Source organism: Phascolarctos cinereus, unplaced genomic scaffold (assembly GCF_003287225.1).
Source record: "Phascolarctos cinereus isolate Bilbo 61053 unplaced genomic scaffold, phaCin_HiC Scaffold_4;HRSCAF=312, whole genome shotgun sequence".
NCBI lineage: Eukaryota > Metazoa > Chordata > Mammalia > Diprotodontia > Phascolarctidae > Phascolarctos > Phascolarctos cinereus.
Window position 1 is genome coordinate 267930199 of NW_027555847.1, and position 27902 is coordinate 267958100.

General features: G+C 39.3%; 1 protein-coding gene across 2 annotated transcripts; it reads right to left on the reverse strand.

Annotated features, from left to right (window-relative positions):
- Positions 1-111: 111 nt before the first annotated feature.
- On the reverse strand, positions 112-27797 carry TRMO (tRNA methyltransferase O). 2 transcript variants are annotated; one of them, XM_021004544.2, is made up of 6 exons: positions 27565-27797; positions 24143-24317; positions 22931-23088; positions 19029-19646; positions 16059-16329; positions 112-2516 (listed from the first exon to the last, which is right to left on the reverse strand). In XM_021004544.2, exons 1-5 carry the CDS (start codon positions 27638-27640, stop codon positions 16073-16075), a joined length of 1284 nt encoding a protein of 427 aa, XP_020860203.1. In that variant the 5' UTR covers positions 27641-27797; the 3' UTR covers positions 112-2516; positions 16059-16072. The 2 variants fall into 2 exon arrangements, with proteins under 2 accessions (XP_020860203.1, XP_078009174.1); XM_078153048.1 differs by lacking the exon at positions 112-2516 and having other exon boundaries at positions 15000-16329.
- Positions 27798-27902: the final 105 nt, after the last annotated feature.

A 27902-nucleotide genomic window follows, 5' to 3' on the forward strand; every position in this document is an offset into this window, starting at 1 on the left:
CATATGGTACATGAAGCAGCTAAGGGAAAAGTGTAAGTTCCATAATATGAAGGAGTTGACACTCATTCTGTAGCGGATGAAAAGTTCAAGAGACATAATATCTGGGTAATCATTTTATTAATTGTGGCTAGTAAATAATTAACAAAAGGATTTATATTTGTTATGTGAACTTACTAATTGTATGATCTAGATTTAACTAAACTAAACTTCACAAAATGGATAACTGACTTTAAAAGATTTCTACAAAGAAACTTTGGGGTAAAGATAACTAATAATGCAAACATAGATGAACAAGAAAATGGCAGAACTGACAATTCTTCTGGTCATTATTAGCTCACACTGCAAGGTAAAAAATAACAGTCTAATAAGTTCTGACATGAAGTCAGCCAAAAAATTTTATCAAGATTATTTGAAATATGAATTTGGTCTTAGCAAATAGTAGCATGAAGCCATTACAATTAGCAAAACAATTAAAAACTAATTTCTGTTGCCCAAAACAAGGCCTTTCATCTATAAAAACTCTTATCTGCACACTTAAAAACTTGAAAAGCATAACTTTTTTTTAAAAAAATCTTCCAAATAAATTTAAGTGGGTTTTTAATCCACTTGTTAATTTAAAAAAAAAAACTCATATCTTTCAACAAAGTTAATAAGAAAAATTTATTGACATCAGGGAAGATGGAAATTTACTCGCTGAATTTCAACAAGAATCTTTGAATAATTATATGGGATTGAGAAATTGGTATCATTATTTAGTAAGGAGAGCCAATGGAGCACTTCATTCACTTTGATCTATAGTATCTTTGTGAGGGTTTCTTTTTAAGCTATTACAGCCATTTAAAACCAAGTACAGAAATACAATAAAATTAGAACCAGAACTTCAAATTTCTGTATCACAAAATAATGAAGATTTTTTTAAAATAATGAAATATATTCAATCACATGACTTGCACTAAAACATTATTAACAATAGTATTTTAGGGAGAGTGAAGGATTTTGCATCAACATATAAAAAAAATTTGAAATATTTCATCTTGATAGCCTAATTTTAATTTCCATTTTTGTGGATGTTTTATAATAGACATATTAGTATAATGACACAAGTAACATATAAATTAACATGTGTTGGGAATTCAAACTCAAATCTTTTATTTATTTATTTTGCTAATAGGAGAATGTGATCAATAAGGTTTTGAGACCACTCTTCTAAAGCCTAGCTACAATGCCACCTTCTCTAAAAAGGCTAACAACTGAACATCATCTCTCCTTTTTCTGAACTCAGTTTTCATGTCTTCTGGAAAAAAAGATATATAGAATCACGTAGATGATTTAAGCTAAGTTTACAACATAAAAAATTTAGCACATTCTGTTATACACTTGAGAATTCATTATATTTCCCTTCCTGCTTATTCATAAACAAGAAATATGAACTTTCAGGTTTTTTGATTCACAAATGTTTTTAAAGTAGTTTAGAGTTTGAAATTCCACAGTGTAATCCTGATCCTTCCACAGATGCCTTAGAGAGGCACAACAGGAAGAGATTAGACATGGGTGGGTCTCTAGAAAGGTTTCAGGGCCTTCTGATTTCCAAATGGCCTTGGGAAAAAAAAAAGATTAATGGAGAGAATTCAAATAGCCACATGGCCAGATGTGATTACTGCTCCAGGATTCCACATGGGGTGGCTGAGGTGGGAGCAGCTATGACCAGCTTATGTGAAGACAGTAGAAATGAGATAAAGCAAGTAAGACCTGGGCTGATCAGGACCAGTAGGGAACAGAGAGGAGATCAGGCCAAAACAGCAGATATATGGTAGGCAAGATGCCAAGATCCAGACCATATTTGCTTTTTCCCCCTTCCTTCCTTAGAAAGTCGCCAGGGGAAACCAGTGTCATTGATGCTGTTTTCCTGTCTGATGCCCTTACTTTCCATTTCCCCTTGGACCAGTGGGAGCATGTACAGCAAAAGATATTTATCCTCCTCTTTACTGGTAGGTACTGATGTTAGGAACTGGAAGCTTAATTCCTTTTCAAGGATAATTTACAATATACTTGAAGCTGCTCTTACATTACATGGCCATTTACTATGTGTTGGCTCAAACCTTTGATCAGCAAGTTCAAGGTCTAAAAAGAAGCTAAAGCAAAAGGAAAAAAAGATTTTTTTTTCCATCACAAGCTGGGGTGGGAGTGAATGAACTGATGAGACAGAGATAGCTATTTTAGTAATATTCCACAACAAATGTATGCGTGTACATCTATTTATGCCAACCAGACAGATTTGTTAACTCTGAGAGAAAAGCTAGTAAGAAAATGAGTCATAAGACAAACTGGGGGGGGGGGGAAGTGGTGAGGGCTGGTGCAATTTTTTGCCTGAGGGCCCCTTTGGTGCTCCTGTAGCTTAGTTAGCCTGGCCTGGAAGTATCTGTGATCCATTTCTTGAAAAAACGGATGCTGATATATCTGAAATGTATTTTGGTATACGTAATAGATGCAGAGCCACATAGAGGTCTCTTGATACCCTGTGTGTAAGAAAAAGAATATTATTAGATCACTGAAAAGAAAAAGATTTGGAGGATTGTAAAATAATTTATAGAAGGGTCAGTTCAGGAGAGACCATGCAGGAGGTCTTTTGGGATTTACCAGATACAATGAAACATTTAAACATTTCTGATGCTATGACAGCAGGAGATAGTACATAGAAACTGATTTCCAGATTTCTTCCTCCACCCCCTGAAGAGCTGATTGAGAGCTCACGTGGGCAGAGAAGGCTTGCCAGTAAAAACAAAACAACAACAAAAATAGAGGCATGATAAGTCAGGGGAAGAAAAAAAAACCTCAAACATAGGTAAGGCCAAGCCTAGAATTCCTCTACCAGAGGGATACTACAAGTTCAAGGTAGGACCCTTCTCAGTAAAGGAACCATGTCCATCTGAGTAAGAACCATGGGAAGTTTAGATTAGCCATATGACAGAATCATTACAGCATAGGCAGATAACTGAACTAAAAAGAGGAACGGCTTGTTAGAGGGCTTTAAAGGAACCACTTTGGGACTTGTTCAGGGCCTGAGGGTTGCCCATCCTAGAATTACATGACAGATATGTCTGTAAAAAGCAGAGGCAATTTGGTAGTGGTGGGATACTACAGGTATGCTACATTTCTCTATTCTACTATTCCATACAAACTTGTAATTTGGGTGAATGAGTTTGTGTTTTTGTTTTGTTTTTTTTTAAATAGATACAAATAGAAAGAGAACAAATAAAACTGGAAGAAGCAGCAGTGGTTAGAATGGAGCAAGAGAAGCAGAGGTATGATATATGGCCATAAGCTGCAGTTGTCTCTCACGAGTCTTGAATTACAGCAGAAGCTGCTCAATTTGGGCCACTTGATGGGAACAGTAAGATTAAGAGCAGATGAAGAGCAAAGAGAGATTGAACTCGGAAAGCAAAGCCTCAAGTAGGTCCAGTTTATCTTCTTATGTGTGGGTCACAGAAGCAAAACAATGGGGCTCTAGTGCAAAAACAGGAATCTACAGAAAACCTGTTGAGAGATGGCATCCTGGACAGTATCATTATACATTGAAAGACAAATGACAAGTCTGACTCAAAAGCATCACCAGCAGGATACAATATGGGAAATATAACTATCTTTTGCAACAGTTGTGGCCTGGATGGACACATGAAGGAACCATGTAACTCAGAGAGGACTGCAGAACTAGTGTGTTAGAGGCTAAATTCCAAAGACTGAGCATTAGGAAATGGAAATGGGCCAAGAAGGAAAAAACCTCCACCCCCAACAATGTAATCATCATCAGTTTCTTATAGATTCATTCCATCTGTACTCATAGGATTTGGCACAGAGGTGACAGTAAAGACCAAGAAGGTGTAATGAACTACGGTCCTAGACAAAGCAACCATTATAACCTAATCATGCTATGGGAGACATTTGAGGGAAGTATCTTTATAGTCAATGAAAGGCCTAGGACTTGGTGGACTAAGTCACAAAACTACCTAGATCTGGGATACATCAGAGTAAGCTTGAAGTCGCCTAAGGCAGTTGCTGCCAACAGGAAGGTGGATGCTGCGGCTCTGGTATGTCCAGCTATCATTGGTGTGTCAATCATAATTCCAATTCTATCCTGTTTAAAGTACTAGGCATGGTGGCACATACTTGTAAAATTCCTGCTCCTAAGGAGGCTGGCAGGTCTTGAGTCTGGGAGTTCTGAGCTACAATGGGCTAAGCTGATTGTGTGACCACACTAAATTCTGCATTAAGATAAGTGAACTCATGGCCCCTCCCACCCCAGGAGCAGGGAGCCACCATGTTGCTTGAAGAAGCAAGGGGGGATATAAACTGTCCTAATCAGAGATGAAGCAGGCCAAAGCTCCCATGCCAATCAGAATGAGATCAATCAGTCCTTGAGTAGTCCTTTCACTTCCAGCCAAGGCAAGACAGGGAGACCCAGTATTTATTATGATTATTAATCATCATCTTCAAATACTAGCAGAATACCACCAAGAAACAAACTGGGACCCAATACTGGCATGTTTTTGACCATCCATGCAGCCTATACAGAAGCTGATTGGAAAGAGGCAAGCAGTCAACATCATGAGAACACTGGCTCTTATAATTAAAAAATTAATCCCAGTAAGTTTTACTTTGGGAATTCCCTAGTACTGAAAGAATGTAAGGAATGGTTGAGGAGAAGCCCAGGAGAAGGACACACATGTTCTCACTGAATAAATGGGAAATGGGATGTGCCTGAGAAGCAACTCACAGAATCTACCTCACTGGCTCCCAACCATTCTGGGAATGATCTAGGAAGCTCCTTTTATCTGTGATGGAAGAACTCAGAAACTATCTCAAAGAACTGATGGTCAATGGTATCATCCCAGAATCCATCACCTACAGTGGTGACAAAGAAGAAAAGTGGAATAATACAAATATTTGTGGACTATCAAATGCTGAATGGGAAAACTAAAGTAGAACAGAATACCACGTCAAGAGATCTTGATGTTAGGCAGCCAGTGGTTCTCAGTATTGGGTTTATTCAGTAGATACATATTCCTGTGGCAGAGAAGGACAATGAGAAGACTATTTTCATACACCCAGATGGATTTTCTGCAGTTCAAATCTCTGTCCCAAGGCATTTCAGGGACACCTGCCACTTTTCAATGGCTAAAAGAGAATAATAATAATAATAATAATAATAATAATAATAATAATAATGATAGCACTTTAAGGTCCACAAAACACTTTACATAAGTTATCTCATTCAATCCCCACAAGACATAGATGACTGGTTTTAGAGTCAAAGGAGCTGGGTTCAAATGCTGTCTCTGTCACTCACTACCTGTGCAACCTTGGGCAAGTAACATTGTCTCTGGGCTTCAGCAGCCTCATCTGTAAAATCAGTGGGTTAGACCAGATGATCTTTGAGGACCCTTTAGACCTAAATCTATGATCCTATAATGCCATGAATGTGAGGAAAGACTGATGAAAGTATTGCATTGGCTAGAGATGACACTGACAAGTGCCAGCCTTCCATAGCCTCTGTGAAGGATATAGGTCACATCACGGTGCAGCAAGGCGTAAGTATCAAATCAGAGAAGACAGAAACATTCCTGAATTGGCTACATGACAGAACCTTCAAGTTCTAAGGATTTTTCTAGCATTTGATGGCTACCACTGGAAACTTTTAAAGACCTATGTTGCTATAGCTAAGCCACTAAATAATCTTGCTTTTAGATATGTAATGGAAGACAAAGAAAGCAAAAGGGCAAGAAAGGTAAATTTACTTGAAACCTTATGAAGCCATTTGGAGATCAATACACACGAGGGCAAATGTAAACAAGCTTTCAAGGACTTAGTTAACTGCCAGCACATTCATGCAAGCCTAGGAAAATCCAAGCAAGTCTTTTGTCCTCCTGCACACAGATGCTAATTTGTAGGACTGGGGAGCAATTCCGGACCACTAAAGCAATGGTCACCAGAAAGCAAATACATTCACACAGAGAGAACTTAAAAACAGTGAAAATCTATACTCCATTCAGGAATTTTTGGTTTTGAAAAAAAAAAAGTGAACAAGTTAAAAAACTATGTAAATGGCACTAAATTTCAAGCATGGATTCATAACAACCCACTGACTTATTTCCCAAGTGCCAAGTTAAATGTTGCTTAAAAAAAAATGAGTAGCAGCACTAGCCAACTATGAATTCATCATACATTACCAGCAAGGGAAGACTAATTTGGGACACAGAGACCCTGTCTCAAATGCCATGTGATGCCTGCGTTATGGTAGTCCCTAACTAAGGAGTAATTGCTATATATAATTATCCAGAGAGCTCGGATTCAATCATGTAGAAGTACAGTTGAGAATTTGGGATTTTTTTCTCAGTTGTCTGCGGACTGACAGAAATAACAAAGATGGCTGGTAAAAGACTTTGAAAAGCAATATAAGCCAAGAAACAAGGAAGTGAAGCTAAGGATCAGGCAGTTTACTATTGAAACAATGGCAGAAGTTGGAGCTATGCAAATGTTATATCAGACCACAATCCCAAACACTGGACCACAAAGCAATTGGTGCTGCCCAGTGCATATTACACAATACGCATATCACTAGAAGAAAGCACTACACAGTGACTTTGGACACATGGGTCAAGAAAGAACCTTAGATTTAGTAAGAAACAGATTTTACTGGTCTAAAATGGCAGCAGATGTCACTAAGAAATGTGAAACTTGCATCTGACGTATTTAAAGAGAAGTGCTACCAACTCCTGCTTGCCACACAAGCTCTACAAGCATAGAGTACAAGCACTAACAAACCTTCGTTAACACATCTTAATTCACTTTCTATCCCTGGAAGGGGACAGTAAGAATATGTACCATATCTAAGTGGTGAATGATCTTTTTCATCAGGCATGCACTGGCACACCCAACCAGAAACCAGAACACTCCCATGGTTGCTAAAGTGTTGTGGGAGAAATATTTTCCGATACGTAGATTTTCCTGCCAGAATCCATATTGACCAAGGCAGAATTTGAAAGCAAGCTACTCAAATAAATACTAGTGTCAGAGATCCAAGAGGTTTAGACTTGACCATTCCCAAGGAAATCCACTCCTTGAGGGTTCTGATCACACATTAATGAACTGGGGGGGGGAATCTCAGTGGAGTCAACATGTGACATTTCTAATATGCAGCCACAATTCCACCAGGAATGATGCCTTTATTCCACACTTATTGATATGTGGTTTAAGAGGTATGCCTTTTTTGTACTTCAGAGTCGAAGAAGATGCAAATATTCACAAGTACATAACTTAACTGAGAGAAGGGTTGAAGGAATGACTTCAGCTCAGAAGACCTCTGACAAAAATAAATAACAGTATGATGCTTCTATTCATTGTTAAGTTGCTCATCATGTATGACAAATGTTTCAAGGGGAAATCTTTGTATTCAGGAAACAAGTCAGTGACTCAATGCATTTAACTCTATTCCAAGCTGTTGAAAGACGTGTCTGCCTACAAAATAGCCCCAGAGAATGGACATGCTATGAAGACAATTCATCACAACCACTGCTTGCCTATAGGAATTGTGCTTTCTGATTGATGATCAGCAGGAAAAAAAGATGGTGAACAATTATATCAGTAAACCTGCAGAAGAGACCACCTACTAGTTATAGAAAGACAGACAGACAGCACATCAGAAGGTGAGCTTTCAAATAAAGACACTGTGTACCGTAACAATACCCAGCTACCCCATTTTACAGATGACATAATCTGAGACTATTTTAACAAAAATATAAAGTCCAAAATGAGTGAGATCACAACCACTATAATTGCCCCCAAACTACATTTGGAGTATTTTGTTGAATATCAGATGCCACATTTTAAGTGAGATATTGGCATACCAAAACTAAAGTACACACAGAAGAGGACAAGCATGGTTGGGAGGTCTCAAAATTATGCCCCCTGAGGACTAGTTAAGGGTCCTAGGAATGTTTTGCCTGGAGATAATGATTATAACAATAACAGTCGTAACATTTAAGTGGGGCTTTAAGGTTTTCCAAGTGCTTTAGATATGCTAGGAGGGACCATATCTTCAGATAGATGAAAGGCTATCAAGAGGGATTAGACATTTTCTCTGGAGACATTTTCTAAGGGCAGAACTAGTACCAGTAGTTGTTAGTAAGGGGTGATAAATTTTTAACATATTTGCAAGAAGCTCCTGAGCCATTCAAATATAGAAAAGGCTGACCTGTGAGGTGGCGACTTTGCTAACACTTGGGATGCCCAAGCAGAGGAGGACCTTCAACCACTAATATAGAACTTAATAGGGAGAATTTATATTTTGGGTAATGGTTAAGTAATGGTACTAGGTAACCTCAAGGTCCTGTTCAGCTAAGTAATTTTAGGCTTCTGTGAATTTTTGTAACACTGCATATTTGGAGACTAAAGATTTCCCAGTTTATGTTGATATATATTTAAATATATTGATCTATATCCACACATGGAACTATGTGATATATTTACATTATAAGTGTGTTTACATAAATTTAAGAAAATTTCATAAATTTCTGAGGGTGACAGACCATTTTCTTGCCAATGTTCTCAATATCAAAGTCAAACAAGTTGGCTACAACCTGAGCATCCAACAATTCATAATACCTATTCTAATAAATTTTCTGTTCTAACATTTATTCATTATTCCTCTTATTATTATTTGTATTATTATTCATCTGCTAGAATAGACTATTGACTCATATTGAGTTTGTAGTGAACTTAAACCCCTAGTTCTTTTTTCACATTAACTGCAGTCACGTTTAACACCTGCCAGGTTTAAACTTGACCTTCCTTAGAGTATCAGACAAGGGAATCTAACTAATTAAGTAATATCATTCTTAAGTTATGACAATAACAGAAAGTATTAAACTAATTACAAAGGATGCCTTTTGGTGTAATTTGTGAGTTGCTATCTATACAATGAAAATATTAGTGGATAATATTAGTGGATTAGTAGAAAATATTTGGAAAGAAGGGCAGTGACCTGTCCACAACTATATGAATTCAAGGTGAAGATTGCCAGCTCTACCAAGCCCCTCTAGTGTTACTAAATGAAGCTCCAAGATTACTTGTATTGATATTAGCTATCAAAGGTTTGATGGAAATAGAAAAAAAATTTACTCCTTCAACACAAGCAGCTAGCAAGCCTGGGGGAGTTCCTGCTGAGGGAATAGTAGGAAGGTGGTCAAAAAGAAAAACTTGACCTCCAGGACTCTGCTAAGCTCCCTCCATGTGACTTAGGTCACACTCACAAAAAGTCAGAACCGTTCAGGGCCCAGATTGAAGATCAGGCAGAGAAGGCTCCTAGAAGCAGTAATGCAAAGGTCCAGTAGATGGCGGCCTAGCAACGCTAGAGCGGGAACCCAGTTCTGAGAGTAGGAGGTGTCTTGAAATGAGGGCTCCCATACTAGTGCCATAGGATTCTGGGTGAGACTGTGCCCCTATGTGCATGTAAGGAATTCTCCTTGTCATTTAGCTTGCTATTCTATTCAATTAAGTGACTTGTGCTTTGAATTAATGTACCATCTAGTTTGCTCTGCTGAAAGGGAAACATGAGATTAAGGGCTCGGGAGAGGTGGATTTGAATGGACACTAACACAAAGAACATCTCAAACTTGGCTGTCACCTTTCTGGGTACCATGCCAAGTAGGAGGGCCTTGACCTATAAGCTGTTTTTTGCTTTGTGGGGTTTTTTTTAAAATTAGGGCAGACCTAATTAAATATTCATTTACTGGAACACGTTCTTTTCATTTCTTGTTCTTTTAATCTAACATACACAGAATAAATAATTCACATTTCTGTAGTCCTTTTAAATGTATATAATGCTGTTCTTTTAACAATCTCGTGAGGGAGATCATATATTATCTCTATTTTATGGCTAGAAAGGCAGTATGACAGAGTGAATAAAGAGCTGGCCTTGAAGCAAGCCTTGCCTGAGACATCCTGGCTTTGTGATCCTGGGCCAGTCACTCAACCTCTCAGTGTTCCAGGCAACTCTACTAAGACAAGGGGCAGCTAGGTGGCTCAGTGGACAGAGCTCCGGCCTCGGAGTCAGTTCAAATCCGACCTCAGACATTTGACACTTACCAGCTGAATGACCCTGGGCAATTACCTGCCAAGAAAAGGGCAAAAAACAAGACTATAAATTGCAGAAAAGGCAGCAACCTACATTGGTAGAGAGAGTGTTCTTATCTTGGAGATTCTTACACCAATGAAATCACAGATCAGGTCCCTATTCCCACTTAATGGACAATGAAGCTGAGGCTCAGAGATGAAATGATCTGCTCAGTTGCTCAGCTAGTGAGGATCAGACGGAGGATCCCATCCTCGGCTTGCCATTCCTCCTTACTTCGGTGTGACCTGGGCCTCAACTTCTTCAGCTGTAAAGTGAGGGGGCTGAACCAGATGATCCCTTCCAACTCAGCATCTGTGATCTTAGGATTCCACCAATGCTATTTGCACCATATTACATTGCCTCTAGGAAAGCAAATAAAGCATTCTTACTCTCTACTAATCACTTAAGTTAATTGATCTATCAGTCAAGAATACTGACCAAACACCCCTAATGTGCAAGTTACTGCACTACTCTGTAGGAAAACAGATTTTTGAAAGTCTTCAGTTGGTTTCCATTTGCAAAACCTTACAAGATCTTTCAATCTGAAAGACCAAATTCAGTTAGTTTTAATGTGCAAATAAAGAAATTAAGCAGATATGGATTTTAAAGAAGATCGTCTAGTTAGGAAGAGAAAGCAAGATTCTGTCCTAATATAGGAGAAAAACTCAAAACAGTTTGTTAATAGCTAAATATTTGTACTTATCAATGCCTGGCATGTATAAGTGCTTAATAAATGTTTTTTCTTTAGTTCATTCAAACTATACACAAAAACTAGTACAGTTATCCCTTCCACACTGTGACTGGGTTTCAATATATCATGTGGCAGCATAAGAAATTAAATGGGAATTTTGGGCGAGTTCTGTGGAAACCACAGATGACACACAAAGGCCAGCAGATGATACAGAGCCTATGAACAAATGCTTAACACAAATTTTACAATAATTACTATAAACACCCCATAAAAGAAAAAGAAAAATTCAAATTTCTCTGGTATAGAGGGCCAAAAAATTTTACGTGAATTCTCCACAGTGCTGCACCACTAACCCCCTCAATGTGGAAGGAATAACCATATAGTGGTGTTTCCATTTCAAAGCAGTAACTATACTAGTCTTTCAGACATAACTACGTAAGTGCCCAGAGAATGCCCAGCAGCTATGATGAAAGTGTATACTGGCTGTGTCCCAGTCTCCCCAGCCTTCTTCAAGACTCAGCTCAAATCCCACCTTCTGTCAGGAGGCCTTTATGGGTCTTATCTCCCCAGCTCCTAACGTCTTCCCTCTGGAACTGCCTTCCATTTCCACTATATAAATCTTGCACGTTATTTGCAGGTTGACTTCTCCATTAGAATGTCAGCATTTTGAGGGCAAGGACGCTGTTTTTCCCTTTCCTTGTATACTTACTACTTAGCATAGTGCTTAGAATATAGTAAGCACTTAATAAATCCTTGCTGACTGATTAACTATTCAAAAACCTTCGACTGTTCCACGATACTGCCTACCCAATAAACTTAATTCTGGCACTGAATGCCATCTAGTGTCTGGCTCTAATCTAGTTTCCAACCTTAGCTGAGGTTACTTCTCATCCTTACTCTGCTTTATAGACAAAACTAACTGGTCCCCATTCCCCATCATCATCCTGCCTCCTTGTCTCCTGTGCCTGTCCTTTCCCCATTTCAGAAGCTGAAATTCACTGGATGTCGACCGATCAGCAAGGCCTAAGGCTGGATCCCCCAAATGGAGCTAGCAATGGCAGGAAGGTAGATTCTAGACCCACGATACCAGAAGGACAGTGAGCTTAGAGAACTATATCTGGATCCTTTGCACTGTAGCAAAAAGCCTCCATTCTTAATAGGTGCCACTTCTATAAGGCCTACTTTCATTCATTCCTTCATTCATTCATTCATTCATTCATTCATTTATTTATTTATTTAGGCTAAGCAATGGGGTTAGGTGACTTGCCCAGGGTCACACAGCTAATAAGTGTTATGTGTCTGACGAAGGATTTGAACTCAGGTCCCTGAATCCAGGGCCAGTGCTCTATCCACTGCGCCACCTAGCTGCCCCAAGGCCTACTTTTATATATGAAGGCCATTCGTAACTAGGTATACTCAAACTAAGCCTGTTTAGGTCAAACATTCATTCTTATTTTTAAGCAGATTATAGTAGTGCTACATATTTGTTTTCTCACCAGAGAACTGAAAATATATGGGAATCAGGATTTATTACTATTGTTTATGTGGTTAAAAATTTATATTTCTTCCTTTGAAGTCCCCCAGGGTTCACAAAACACTCTCTGATTCACTTAACTATGACTTTGTAATGTAGTTAATTGTGTACACATCATAACCCCACTCAACTGTAAGCTCTACAAACAGGGGCCATGTCTTATCTAAACTCTGTACTGCCCCTAATACCTAGCATAGAGCTTTTCACTCAGGAGGTGTTTAATAAAAGTGGGTTGAGTTGAAAACTTATTTCTTCACTAAGGTTAAGTCTTCCCAAAAGCAAAAGGTAAAATATTCTTTAGGAGAGAAAATACAATATAGTATACTATAAAGGCACTTTACTGGTCCTTTAATGGACCACTTCAAAATAATATCAGAGACACAGCAGCCAGGGTGGTGCAGTGTATAGAGAACTGGGAGTAGTCAGGAAGACCTGAGTTCAAATCCAGCCTAAGATACATACTAGCTGTATGACTTTGGGTAGGTCACTTAACCTCTCTTTGCCTGTTTCTTCCACTGTAACATGGAGATGATAATAATAGAACCTACCTCTCAGGGTTGTTGTAAGGATAAAATGAGATATCTGTGAAGTGCTTAGCATAGTACCTGGCACATACTATGCACTATACAAATGCTAACTATCATTATCTTTTTTACTACTACATGTCAATGCAACAGAACAATATCACTCAACAGAGCATTAAAAGCATTGGCTAAATATCTCTGTGTAAATAACCATGAGCAAAAAGATCTCATTTCAAACCATGGTCATTCATCCAATTTCAGTTTTGATTACTTAATACCTATTACTACTGACCTTAGGCATTTGTCTAACCTGCCTACGCTACCCTTTTTAGCTATCTAATCACAATATTAATCTCTCAACTACAGGCAATATAGTTTCACAACCAATGGTTACCATTTTACCAGATTTTACTGGGATGATTCCCTATGTTGCTACAGGATGACCAAAATAATACCAAATAGCTTTTTTAAAAAGAGGATTGTGTTTATTAAGAACTGCTACCTTTAAAAATAACCCAAGTATCAAAAATTCAAAGGACTTGCCCTCAAATCACTAAGCACTTATTGTCTACTGTGTGAAAAGCACTGTGTCAAGACAGATCTATAGCCTAGTATTCTTAGAAAAATACAGAAGTGACCTACACTCATTTGTGAATCTATCCAGCTGCTTTTGAGACAGATGCAGTTTGTATCTTGACTCCTGCTCACAGAAATGTCTTTGGCAGGCAGAGTGATGTAAAAAAAGAGAGCCTTGGAGCATATTTCTACCACGTCACTATATCAAGAAATCAACTACCATGCATTTCTCATGCATGTGCATGGCACCGGGGACATAAAAATGAAATAGTCCCTGCTCTGAAGAGGCTCACTTCCTCTCAGGGGAAACAGCATGTACACAAATAATTAAACATAAGGTAATTTTGTGGGCAAGCATTTGAGCTACATGTTGAAAAAAGGCAGAATGAAGAAGCAATGTGTTTTGGACCAAGAGTATGCAAATGTAAGGGAACAGGAGACAGAACATTGTGTGAGAGCAGCAAACATGCAAGCGTGCATAGATCCTAGAGTGGTGCGAAAGGGAGTAACATGAAATGATAACGTGCCACGTGACATATATGTGTCTTATAATGTGTCAAAAGTCTGGGATGAAGAACTTTAAATGTCAAGGAATTTGCATTTTAACTCAGAGCAAGGATTTCCCACCCTTCTTCTGCCATAGGCCTCTTTGACAATCTGGTGAGACCTGCAGACTCCTTTTCAGAATAGTGTTTTTAAATAACTGAAGAAAGTGCTAAATCTCAGCTAAAGGTCAGTGAAAATAAAGACAGAAATGTTTTGCCATCTTCGTCTACAAATCCCCTGAAATCTATCCGTGGAGCCCTATGGCGAGCTCAGACCCCAAGTTAAGAACCGCTGCCCTAGAGGCAATAGGCCTCAGAGCTGAGGCGTGACAGGGTCAGACCTGTTCTTCAGGAAGGTCACTTTGGCAATTGTGTGGAGCATGAATTGGAAAGGAAGAACAACAGGTATTTGGACGTGTTATTTTGCCTCTATATTATCATGTGTAAACTTTACACATGTGGGGATTAGCGTCAATGGTCTCCAAGGTCTCTTCTACTTCTTGTTGTCCAACTCTTCATGACCCTATTTGGGGTTTTCTTTTCCTTCTCTAGCTCATTTTTTACGAATGAGGAAACCGAAGCAAACAGGGTTAAGTGACTTGACCAGGGTCACACAGCTAGTGTCTGAAGCCAGGTTTGAACTCAGGAAGATGAGTCTTCCTGATTGTAGGCCTGGTACTCTACCCACTGAGCCAACTAGCTCCTTCCAGTTCTAATATTCTATAATCTCATCTTATTACCTTCTGTGATTTGGAATGAGACTTTTTTTCCTTCAGGGAGATCAAATTTCTAGTCAAAATTTATAACCACTTCCTAGTGAATAGGGTTTTTGGAGTTTTTTGGACTGAAAGCCCCTAGGGCAAGGGCATCAACTGCATGAGTGACAAGAAGTCACTGATCGCTTCCTGACTCACTGGCAGCCCAAACACTTCTGCGTACGCTGATATTGACACCATTTTTATAAAATGAAAGTTTATTAAAAGTAGATGTTTCCATACAACCATTTTGAGCAAAAAAACCAAAGCAGTGGGAACTACAAGATGCTGCTTCCTTTGTTTGCAATAACCATGTACAGGCTATATGAAAAATGCACAAGAGCATATTTAATGAATAATGTACTGAGGGTATGATACCTACAAATAGTACTATTAGTATCTAACCACTGTACGTAACAAAGGAATAACTTTGCCCTTCCCGCCCTGAGATATGGGACCTTTTTCCCCCTGATGGCTGACAAGATAAAAAACAGGGACTAAGTATCCAGAATAGAATGGCTAAAGAGGCCCTGCTGCTATCTACCTACAGGGACAATCTTCTGTCAGGCTAATTCCCCAATCATCAGGCTTTGTTTTTCTTCCCCAAATTTACTGGCCTTTCCACTCTCACCACCTATTTCTTCTGACCAGGGGTTCTCACCTTATATATGTTGCAAAAGCATTGTACATAATGCCTGGAATGGTACCTGGCATGGTACCATGGTACCTGGTACTTAATAAATGCTTATTAATTAAAGAAACAGAGGGCAGTCTCCCCTATACAAATGTTTTAATGTTATCTAAGGGTTTTTGTTATTGTTGTTGCTTTTTACTAATAATGAAGGTTTGTTGGTATATTAGTAAATAAAAAGGAGGTCAGCCAGGGTATAATAAGCTTCTTCCCATAGGTATTCCCTCTTTGCTTTCTTCAAAGAACAGGTGTCTGGGTTAGGGGGAGAAGCTAGCCTAGAGGCTCTCTACTGCTAAGGTTAGTACTGAAACCAGGGGAGGTAATGGCAGTACCAGAAGCCAAGAGAAGAGCTGTGGAGGGAGGGTCACCTCCACTATCCCGTCACCTGACTCCACCCTGGACCACTCTTGAGTCAGGTGAAAAACAAAGAGTTGAGATCTAAATGAGAACAAGTCCAGGAAGGAGCGAGAGGAAGGGGAAGAGAGAGAAGAAAGAAGGAAGGCCCAAAGGCTTCCTCCTCGGAGTCATTCCACACCACACAATGATCAGAAGAAAGTCCCTAAGACAGGTTTACCTGTTCCACATTAGTTAAGGTGAAGCTGACTGTAATGAACACTGCCCAACTGCATTCTCAATGGTGTCAGTGTGCTTGACCCTTAGCACTTCGGCAAACCCATCACCAAACCAGCAAGTGATATGTGCCGTGTCCATCGAAAAATAGAAAAGACGGTCCTGACAATGTTTCCTTCGATACACAGATCGGGGATCAGCTGCTAGTACGTCAATAATGGCACACTTCGCCTCTTTCACTGATCGAAAATATTTAAATGAAGTTATATTGACACCTGAAATGTAAAGAACACATTAAAATTTTTTAAAAACTCATCTATACTTTGAAATCACATGTAGGTCAAATTTCATTGTAATGAACTTCAATTTTATTGTACTAAATAGCTCTCAAAATAAATGCGCTGCCATCTGGAGCTTAGATATCTTAATCACAGAGATTTTCCACTCAGTTCAACAGGCATCTATTACATGTGCCAGGCACTATGCTAGGCGCCTCTACAGACAACTGTACTCGCTGCTATGCAGTAATTATAGCCTTCTTCCCTGAAACAAAGCATGACATTTTCTTTTCTGAGTGATAAGATGGGGACTTTTATTTGTTGCTAGCCTTACAATACTAAATATCATACAACTAATAATAAATAGTTAGCATTTATATAGTGCTTTAAGGTTTTCAAGGCACTTTACAAATATTATCTCATTTCTGATCCAAGATAATTCCAAAGGACCCATGATGAAAAATGCTATCGACCTCCAGAGAGAGATTTCATGGAGTCTGACTGCAGATTGAGGCATACTTTTTTACATTTCTTGCTTTTCCTTATTTTTTTTCAACATGCCTAATATGGAAATATGTTTTGCATGATTTCACATGTACACCTGATAGCATATTCCTTGCCTTCTTAAGGGGTGGGGGAAGAGAGAGAGGGAGAGAATTTGGAACCCAAAATATTTTAAAATGAATGCCAAAATAAAGTATCCAAAAAAACCCAACTAAACAATGTTATCTCATTTTATTGTTACAAAAATCCTGGGAGGTAGGTCTTGTTATTATCCCCATGTTACAGATAAGGAAACTGAGAAAACACAGGTTAAGTGACTTGCCCAGAGTCACACAGTTAGTAAGGATCTGAGGATGGATTTTAATACAGGTCTTCCTGATTCCAGGTCTAGAGGTCTATCGTCTGCAATCAGCAGATGCCTACCAAAGACTACTGAACGAAACTCTCACCCAGTCATCCACTAGGACCTAATCAGTACGAGCATCTTGCCACCTGCCTGGCTACTGTTGGAAATAACCTCTGGTGCCCAAACAGACACAGTAAGTTAGACAGACTCAGGATGAGTGAAGCAGTTGAAACCTTTAATATGCTTCCTGCAGAAAGTGGGCTGGAACTTGAGATGAGCACATGTGCACACGTACACGTACACAGATACACACAAACACACACACTCTCACACTACAGAATTGAGAGCAAACCTTGTATCGCTATTCCTGGCTGCAAGTCCCTCCTAGCTGACTTTCATTGGTAGAAGTCACCACAGGTCAATGACTTCTCGAAATGCCTACCACATGTTCCCTTGGTATGTTTTTCCCACCTCTTCATACATCACATGTTTAGAAAACGGCATCTTAACCCCACCTGGAGGTGGAGAAGCTAGTATTCATGAGACTATTAAGCATGGGCACTCTAAGTAAAGCTTAACCTTTGTCCTACTTCCAGCCTCTTTAATCAAACAACCAGTTTCCACCCAATTTTAGCTAGTTCTTGAAGCTCCTGACCCAAGGCTACTTTCCTTTCAGTTTCCTTATATGGCACTTACTTCTCACACTACTGTGCCCTTGTCCCCAAACCAAAAACAGCTTCTATCCCTGATTTTCCGTCCCTGATAAGCTGAATCAATCCATTCAACTTTGGGACTCCTCCTCAGGGCAGAGTTGTCCAGTTTGGAATTTGAGCAAAAACTCATCTAATACCCTAGATTGAGGAGGCCCAAGATCACGCTTCATATCTCATCTAGTCATCCACGAAGACACCAAGGGCTTACTCAGCCCAGCATGGATGTACTCACCTGCCTCCAGCAGTCCTGTGAACAACAGTCAAAGTGAGTGACACTATTACTACAGAAAAACAAGTGATCATCCTAGTAGCTCCACCAGTGACTTTCCTGTGACTGCCCTGCTTCCCAAGCTATGAATTTTGTATTCTCTACCCCACCCCAACTAGAAGGCAAGCTCCCTGACGGCAAGGATGGGGGAAGAGGGAGTGCCATCATTTATTTCCCTAGCCCCAGAGCCAAGTATTCATTAAGCACTTAATAAAAGCTTGTTGATTGATTGCTTACAGCTGCCCTGACAATCCCTTAGGGCTTCCAGCAATAGGAATATATGGAATCCTAAACAGGGAAAGCAGCGGCCAGCATTTCAACAAATGCATATCCTAAAAGAATACTATACTACCCAATACTTCCATATTTTTCTTTCCAGAAAACCACATTGATAAATGCCTCAAACAAATTCCTTATAAAATGGACTCTAAAAATATTACCCTTTGGGGTTTTTTTTTTAACTTTTTAATTTTTTTTTTAAGGCAGTTGAGGTTAAGTGACTTGCCCAGAGTTACACAGTTGGTGTCAAGTGTTTGGTCTGAGGCTGGCTTTGAACTCAGGTCTTCCTAACTTCAGGACCAGTGCTCCATCCACTGCGCTACCTAGCTGCCCCTACTCTTTGTTATATGCCTAACAAAAACACTTCACAACTTTCAAAAGTGAGAAAAGGAGACCTGAAGGAACTAATTTTGTCCTAAGGAGATACATGGAGCAACTAGGTGGAGCAGTGGAGAGAACAACAGCCCTGGAGTAAGAAGGACCTGTGTTCAAATCTGGCCCCACACACTTACTAGCTGTGTGACCCTGGGCAAATCATTTACCCAACTGCCTCCAAAAAACAAACAGAAAAAGAAGAAGAACATACCTGTACTATCTTCTGAACTAAAGTGTTCAAGATCCATTTCCGCATGAGGTGTAAAGCGGACTTCTAAAGTAGTCACAGGAGAATCTTTCACCCAGGATGGAACACAACTGGCAGAGGACGAGACACCCATGCTAGAAGCATGCCGAGTCTCTGAGCTCTTTTCTTGTGTGGTTGCATCTCCTTCCACTACACTTAACCTGTCTCTACCTTCCTTTGGCCGAGGAAGGTCAATCTGGCCTCCATCTCTACTTGAACTCTGATTTGTTCTTGTTTCTAAAACACAATCTGCTGTTGTGCTCCTGCATTTACTTAATGGACATTTCATTTCTGCTGAGTCTTTATCTTTCAAATATTTTTCTTCTGCTGTCTGGTCTTCAGGTTGGTTCCCCTCTGTGGTGTGGTACTGAGGCCTGAAGCCCTCTGTTCCTTGCTGCGGCTCACAAAGACCAGCTGTGTGGACCGGGTGAGGCCACTCTCTCTGTTTCCTTTCTTGGAAGTTGAGCTCATCTAAAGGTTCCACCAGATCCTGCGGCGAGTCATAGTCAGCTATATATGGTTTTATGTCCAGAACAGGTGTACCATTTATCATGTCAACTCCAGAGAGGTATATGGCTCCTCCTAAGATGTTTTACAAAAAAAAAGGGGGGGGGAATCATCTTAAAATTTCCATAACTAAAGAAAAACAAATTGTCCATTCAAACAAATAGCAGTCAAAATCACATTTTTAAAGACGCTAATGCCCAAAAGAGCTCAAAATATTAATCAGAAAGCTAGTTACAACAGCAAAAAATTAAGTGCTGGTGACCAAACAATGCTTAGCATACTGTCCGGTGCACAGTAGGTGCTTAATAAATGCTAGCTGAATAACTGACTTACTGAGGAAGAGGGTATACTTGCAGCTTTCTCACCATTCACAACCACTCAAGCAGGGAATCTTCTACTACTAGTATTTAGCAGATAGGAAAATTCCATTCTCTCCTGTCCTCATGAGGACCTTAATTAAAAGGGAACCCAAAGAATCACAAATGTAAGAAGCTGAATTAATTTGACATTTGACAGGTGGTTCCTTTTGTTTCTGCCCTATTGATATCTAACAGATATTATCTGTGAATTAATTAAGAGATGTCAAGAATATAATTTAGAGCCTCTTACAGATATATCAGTGAATAGAGCATTGGGCCTGGAGTCAGAAAGACTCATCTTCCTGCGTTCATCTGGCCTCACGAGACACTTACTAGCTGTGTGACCCTGGGCAAGTCACTTCACCCTGTTTGCCTAGTATCCTCAATTGTAAAATAAGTTGGAGAAGGAAATGGCAAATCACCGCAGTATCTTTGTCAAGAAAACTCCAAATGAGGTTACAAAGAGTCAGACATAACTGAAAACAATAGAACAACGGTTTTCAGTCCCTTTCCTCGGCATATGCTATTGTCTCTCATCATTACTGTATTTCTTTTATTCAGCCTTGCCAAAAATAAAGCAGCTCTATTATTAAGATATTCAGACATGCCACTTATCCAGAGTGGACTAAGGAAAAAGTGTTAGCCCAAAGCAGATATGACCCACTAATGACCATCACGAAGTTGTATTTGATGTTACTTTCAAATTTCTGCTAAATGGCTTTAAGGACTGGTTTGCTTATTCTCCAAAATGATGATAATGATCTTTGGTTTTCACGAATACAGAGAGGGACTGGACCTGTGATTCCACTGCTGTAGGGAACTCCTGGTGAAAAACTCCTCTACCAACGTAAGGCAACACCTTCTTTGAAACTGAAGAGCCTCTGGGGCAGCTAGGTGGCGCAGTGGATAAAGCACCAACCCTGAAGTCAGGAGGACCTGAGTTCAAATCCAGCCTCTGACCAAATAGTTGACACTTACTAGCTGTGTGACCCTGGCAAGTCACTTAACCCCAACTGCCTTAAAAATAAAAAAAACTTAAGGGTCTCTGAGAGTTGCTGTGAACACTCAGATGGTAAGAAATTTGCTCAAGGTCAGACAGCCAGCATAGCAGAAGAGGACCCTGAGCCTGGGTGGTTTTAGTCCAAGGTCAGCTATCTACCCACTATGCCACCCTCCTCTTCATGCATTAAAAACACTATTTTTGACTCTATGGGAAAATCATCATTAGAGATGGAAAGAATTACAACTAGCAATCTACAAGTGCTACATGCTAGACCCAGAAAACTAAACAGTCCAGCTGTATTTTAATCTCTTTGTTTCTATAACTAGTTTCTGACATCAAAAGTTCACAGAGCAATCTGATATTTGAGAAAGAGGAAATAATATTCATTAGCTGTTCATTGCTAGATCTAGACCAGAAAGCTGCATTCCTACAAATTTACTCTCTTAGCTTCCCCAAAAGATACCTTCATTGAGTTAAGATTTGATTTTATACAAGTCCAAAATACAACACACACTCAAAGAACATTCAGTATCATTCACAAAAACAGAGTCGAAGACACCTCCCATTTTGTCCCCCAAGGCCTCTTATGTTACGTATCTACATGATAAACCCCTCACAGAAAATGCCAGGAAGCCCTCTAGTTGGTTGTCTGGTAAAGCCAAGGGACCCCTTTCAAAATAATGCTATAAAATGCACAGATTACAAAGGAAACCAATGATATTGAAATACAGTTCTAAGAATATCTATTTAAAAACAAAACAAGTTCATGGACGCAAGGTTAAGAAATCCTGCTTTTATGGAAACTTTTCTGACTTCTTTTATCAGATAATAAGAACTACATAAAACATAAACTATAAACGATATAAAATGCCTTTGCTTTTTTGCCTTAACTGGCAGGAAGCTCAGCAGCAGATTCAACAGTAGAATCTCATAAAAATGACAGATTTAGAAACAGAAGTGACCTTGGAAACCATCTAGTTCTGCCCTCCCCTCTTACACATAAGGTAGGGGAGGCCCAGAGAGATTCATCAACTCGCCGAGGTAATGCATGTAGTGACAGAAGTGGGGTTTGAACCGAGGCCCTCTGGTTCTAAAGTCAGCATTTTATTTCCCACTGAATTTCAGGTGCTCAGTATATACACTTCTCTTCTCCTTTGAAACTTTTTTTCTGTTTTTACCTTTAATTGTGTTTTATATGTGTTTAAACTTTCAAAGTTTCTCAAACTTTTTGGGAAGCAAACAGGGAATAAAAATATTATTAAACAAATAAAAATAGTCCCCAATAGTGTATGTCTCTCAGCATTTGTTACATTCTCAGCTACAGAAAACCTTATAACAATGAAGACATAAAATGTTATTGCTTCATACATGATCAACTCCTACAGAAAATGGCTTGTGTCCTGAAGAGAGAAAACAAGAGAACTCAAGCAGTAAAATTTAGGAAAAGATTAGCCAATTTTTTCCAATATGATAACATTAAAAATAAACTGGGTGATAATACATTACATTTTTATATATATAATATATATTTTAATATATATTATATATATATACATTTCCATAGTACTTTAAAGTTTAAAAAATGTTTTCCTTGCAACAACCTAATGAGATAAAAAATGAGAGTATCATAAGCCCCATTTTAAGGGTCTGAAAACTAAGCTGAGAGATTAAATGACCTGCCCATGATCCCACAGCTAGTAAGTGTCACGGTCGAATCCAAGTCTCCACTGCCTCCAAGTCCAGAGCTTGTTTTGTTACCCCACACCACCAAGAAGGATAAACACAACATGGTTTTGTCTTTAGAGCTAAACACAGAAGAAGACTGATATAATTATCTGTAAATTCAAGGCGTGTTTTAATTATGTAAATAAAATAAAGATTGCCCTTTTAGTTATTTGATTGTCTCAAAATTATGCTTATTGAGAAGTTAACTGGATATTGTTTTGACACGCTTCTTTCTGCTGGGATTAGGAATGTAAAAAAGAATTAAATGTCACCTTCCACTTTGTCCAGCTTGGCAAGAGTAAGTCCAATGGCATTAGGGCGATGGGGACTCCTTGTGGAGAAGATTCCAGTCTTTGTACCATTCAACCGAGGAGGCTGCACTTTCGCCTTACAACTCAAATGACCATTTTTATGAAAAACAAACAAAATCCTGCCGGAAAAGCCCAGAATCACTTAGCATGGAAAAAAAAGAAAGTAACGTTTTGAAAACATAAAACAAACACACAAATTACTCCCCAAATAATGATGTCATTAAGTGTAAAATTTAACATAGACTTTATAACTTACTTTTAGAGTGAGAATCACTGAAAAGTGACAATAGTATAAAAAAAGCAACTAAAAACATTTTCTTTTTAAAAGAAAGTAAATTTAAACTTTCAGAAGGAAAAGAATTTTTATTTAAGCTACAGTCTTCACCAATACTCACCCATCTAATTAATAGAGTCAGGCTATTAGGGAGAAGAGGGGAGGGAGGAGTAGATAGAGATGTCTCGGTCTAAATAACAGAGATAGATATTAGTATAATTTCTCGTGGAAGAGATGTGATCTTAAAGTATGATACAATTTGTTAAAAGTCAATGTACAGCCGAAGCTGTCCCAGCTCCCAGGACACACTTTGGTTGATTCAGCATTTTACATTCGGGGCATCCAAAATGACAAACCTAACTGGCTGAAAGTTATACCAACCTTGGGCACTACTGCAGGCCTGTGGGCCTTCCTCCTCCACCAACATGAAGAAGATATTTTAGAGTATGAAACAAGAAAAGGTCTAGAATAAATTATTTGAATCTGCTTCTTTCCTAATTGTGTGCTGTAAGAAGTGATGACAGCCAGTTTGTGGATCCATTGAATAATATATCAGAAAAACAACTTGTGTTAGGATTTCTGTATAGTATCACAGAACGTACAAATAAAAAGTTATCTAAAAAAGGATATCTGCCCACTTTTCAGGTTATATACATCCTATCAACTTGTAGAAAAGTCATTTTGGAACCAGTATTTAATCCAATTGTACAGATGAGAAGGACCTTACTTACATATGAAAGGCATTAACACAGATAAGCAAATTACAAATTTCAATAAAAACTAATAATAATGCCCCCCCTCAAAAACATAAAGTCAATGTATTTTCCAAAGTAACCAATTATTTATTCCCTAGCAAATTCTGGACATAAAAATCTACTACCAGTGATTAAACAACTTACCAAACATGTGAAAACTGTTCTAAGCCCAGGACGGAATGTTCAGGATTGTTAAAGACACTTTTTCTTATCCTCAAACAAGCACGTGATAAACTGCAAATGGTTGGCTGCCTCGGTGTACCATTCTTGGCCGAGAAACATGACTCTATGTAACCAATTGGTTCAGTCAAAATATTACCTAGAGAAACAAAACAGCAAAAACAATTTTCTAATTTGGTGAGACAGCTGGGAGTGTAGTAGTTAGGATGTTAGACCTGAGTCATGAAGACTTGAATTCAAATCCTGCCTCAGACGAGTACTAGCCTGTGAACCTGGGCAAGTCCCTTAACTTTCTTCATCATCAGTTTCTTCATCAATAAAATGGGGATAGCACCAGCACCTATCTCACAGAGTCGTGGTGAGTATAAAATCAGATAACATGCAAAGTGCTTTATAAAACCTTAAAATATTACATAAATGCTAGCTAGTATCATCTTCAATAATAATCTAATAATATTCAACTAAAGGATCATAACAATAATACATACTGCTTTCTTGAGTTTTTTGGTTATAGCCAACTTTACTGCTCATTTCACAGATGACAAAACAGAGGCAAACAGGGTTAAGTGACTTGCTCAGGGTCACACAGCTAGTAAGTGTCTGAGGCTAAATTTGAACTCAAGCCTTCCTGACTCTAGGCTCATTGCTTATCTACTGAGCCACCTGAAAAATCTAAAAGAAAATTATAAGTAGTATATTAAAGCACAATGGGGATCACAACACATTTTTTTTCCTTGTTGAAAAGGGCTTAAGGAACAAAAAATGTTGAGAACCACTGATCTAGTCCAACCCTTTCATTTGAAGAAACTAAGGCCCAGAAAGGTTAAGGTTAAAGAGGTGGTCCATTATACCTACCTCATTTTCCATGGAACTTCAGGTCTTCACCCTCTTCTCCCCACCCCCCATCCCCAACCCAGGATGCTCTTCCCCATCCCCCTTTTTCAGCTTCTTTTTATGTGTTGTTCTCTCCCATAAGGCTGTGAGCACCTTGAGATCACGACCTGTCTTTTGCCTTCTTTGTATCCCCAGTGCTTAACAAAATGCCTGGCACAGATCAGATGCATATTAAGTGTTTAATGACTGATTGAACGATTAAGTGACTTGCCCAATGTTACAACACTAAGACAAGAACTCAGATCCATTAAGTCTCCCTCCATGCTCTTGTGGCCATACCTAATTTTCCCTATATAGGCTGCCATTAATCTATTAATTTTTCTAAGGCTTTCTGTAATCTGTTTATGTTTTATACAGACAACCTCAAAATAAATCCCATCTTTATAAATGCATAAGACAAAAATCTCCCAAATCAAAAACCTTTATAAAAGGAAGTTTCATTCACATTTATTTATTTCTGTTTCAGTTCCTGTACCCAAAGTTCTAGATTAACATGGTACCTATGAGCCTAGAGGCCATAATAATAATAACAGCTAGCATTTATATAACAGGTAGGTGGATCAGTGGACAGAGTGCTAGGCCTGGAGTCAAGTAGACCTGAATTCAAATCCAGCCTCAGATACTTACTAGCCATGTGACCCTGAGCAAGTCACTTAACCCTATTTGCCTTAGTTTACTCATCTGTAAAAAAAGAACTGAAGAAGAAAATGGCAAACCGCTCCAGTATCTTTGCCAAGAAACCCCCAACCGGATCACAAAGAGTTGGACACAAATGAACAACAAAAATTCATATAACACTTTAAGGTTTGCAAAGCACTTTACAAAAAAATGATCTTATTTTATCCTCACAACAACACTGAAAGGTAGATGATATTATTATCCCCATCTTACAGAAGTGGGAACTAAAGTAAACAGCAGTTAAGTGACTTCCCTGGAGTCACACAACTAATAAGTGTCCTGTGCTATGTGCCTTCATGACCATCACACCCAATTTCCATGGCATGAAGAAAAGAGCACTAAGCTGTGCTGGACTTACAGACAAGGCTCAAGTCCCAGTATTGCCAAGACTTTGCATGACCTTGGGTAAAAAATTAATTTCTCTGGGACTATTTCCTAATCTATAACATGAGTGATGAACTAGGGGAGACTTCTAAGGTCCCTACCAGTGATAACAGTTTCACAGAAGCAGCTCACTGACTTGAAGAACTTGAAGGAGCCTAAGAGATTACTAGGAGTCCAAACCCTCATTTTCCACTCTCAGATAGTTGATTGTTTTTCCTGTTATCCCCAGTTCTCAGCACAGTGCCTCCAACATAGTAATGACAATAATATACATTTATATATATATATATATATATATATATATATATATATATATATCATATAACATAAATATGCTATATAGATAGACAGTACTTTAAGATTTGCATAGCACTTTACATGTTAATTCATTTGATCCACAGAACAATTCATTTAACAGATGAGGAGACAGGTTAAGTAATGAGAAAGATTAAGTGACTTGCCCAACTATAAAATGCCTGCGGCAGTATTTTTACTCAAAGTCTTTCACTCTACTCACCGAAACCACCAGGTAAGCATTCAATATATGCTGTTGATTGACAAAGTTGCTGATCACCTCCAATCTACATATACACATATATACACACATACATACACCTTTGACTTTCCACCTAGTTCTGATTTATTCCATTTGCTTTATTATTATTGTTTGCTATTATTTCTAATGTGCTTCCAGCGCTAAATCCTGGTGGCTAGGGGGTTGGAGTGGGGGAGGGACATGGAGTGAGTAAGACCCAAGTTCAAACCTGCCTCAGCTACATACTAGCTGTAAGAGCCCGGGCAAGTTACTTAACCTTGCCGTGCCTGAGTTTGCCATCCGTAAAATGTGAATAATAAGAGCACTTCACAGGGTTGTTGTGAGGTTAAAATGGGATAATATATGGGCACTATATAATGAGTTTGAGAATCAAATGAGTTAACACGTTAGTGGTATATAAAAGCTGGCTTTACGGGCACCATCTAGAGCTTAGCTGAGGATCCTGGTGCAGATGAGCCGATTCCAATAACGGGGGGGGGGGGGAGAGAAAGAAGGAAGAGATGATTTGGGGATGATTTCCCCTCAGCCATTGTACCCACCCTTACCCACACCCCAGTCTTTTCTATACTCTTCAAGCTGGGGTGACCACGGGGGTAAAAATGATTAACATTCTAATTCACTGATTCTATTCTAATTCACCATTCATTCATCACAACAGATGGCTTCCATTAACTGTAAGGAAACAGGTGCGAGAGAGAGGAGGGGGGAGGGAGAGATGTTCTCCAAAATAAATTCCTAAGGTAAAGCAAGCGCCCAGGAGAGAATCTACTATCTGGAGGAAATCCCGCAGGGGAGAAAACGCTGCTCATGTGACCGCTCTTCACGTGACTTCCCGGCACGTGACCTTCCTCCAATAAAGAATCCCTGAAGTTACCTGTTTCTAAAGCCGGTTTCATGCACCCACAGGGGGTCGAGGCGGGAGGGGTCCTAGGCTCTTCGGAACGCTGCATGGTGTCAGTCACCTCGGCCTGCTTTAGAGATTAAAACACGACAAAACTAAAGATGAGGACGACAACTACAAACGCCCGGTTCCGAGCCCAGCAAGATATCCTCGCAGCTTGCCGGGCCCACAGACCCTGACCCCAGCGGCGCAGAGCATTGGCTGCAGTCCCGCGCCTGCGCAGAGGAGGTGGGGGAAAGGGGAGGGGGAGGGTCCTTGCGCGGAGCGCGCATGCGCGCGGCCAGTCCAAGGGCTCAGGAGCCGCTGCTGCT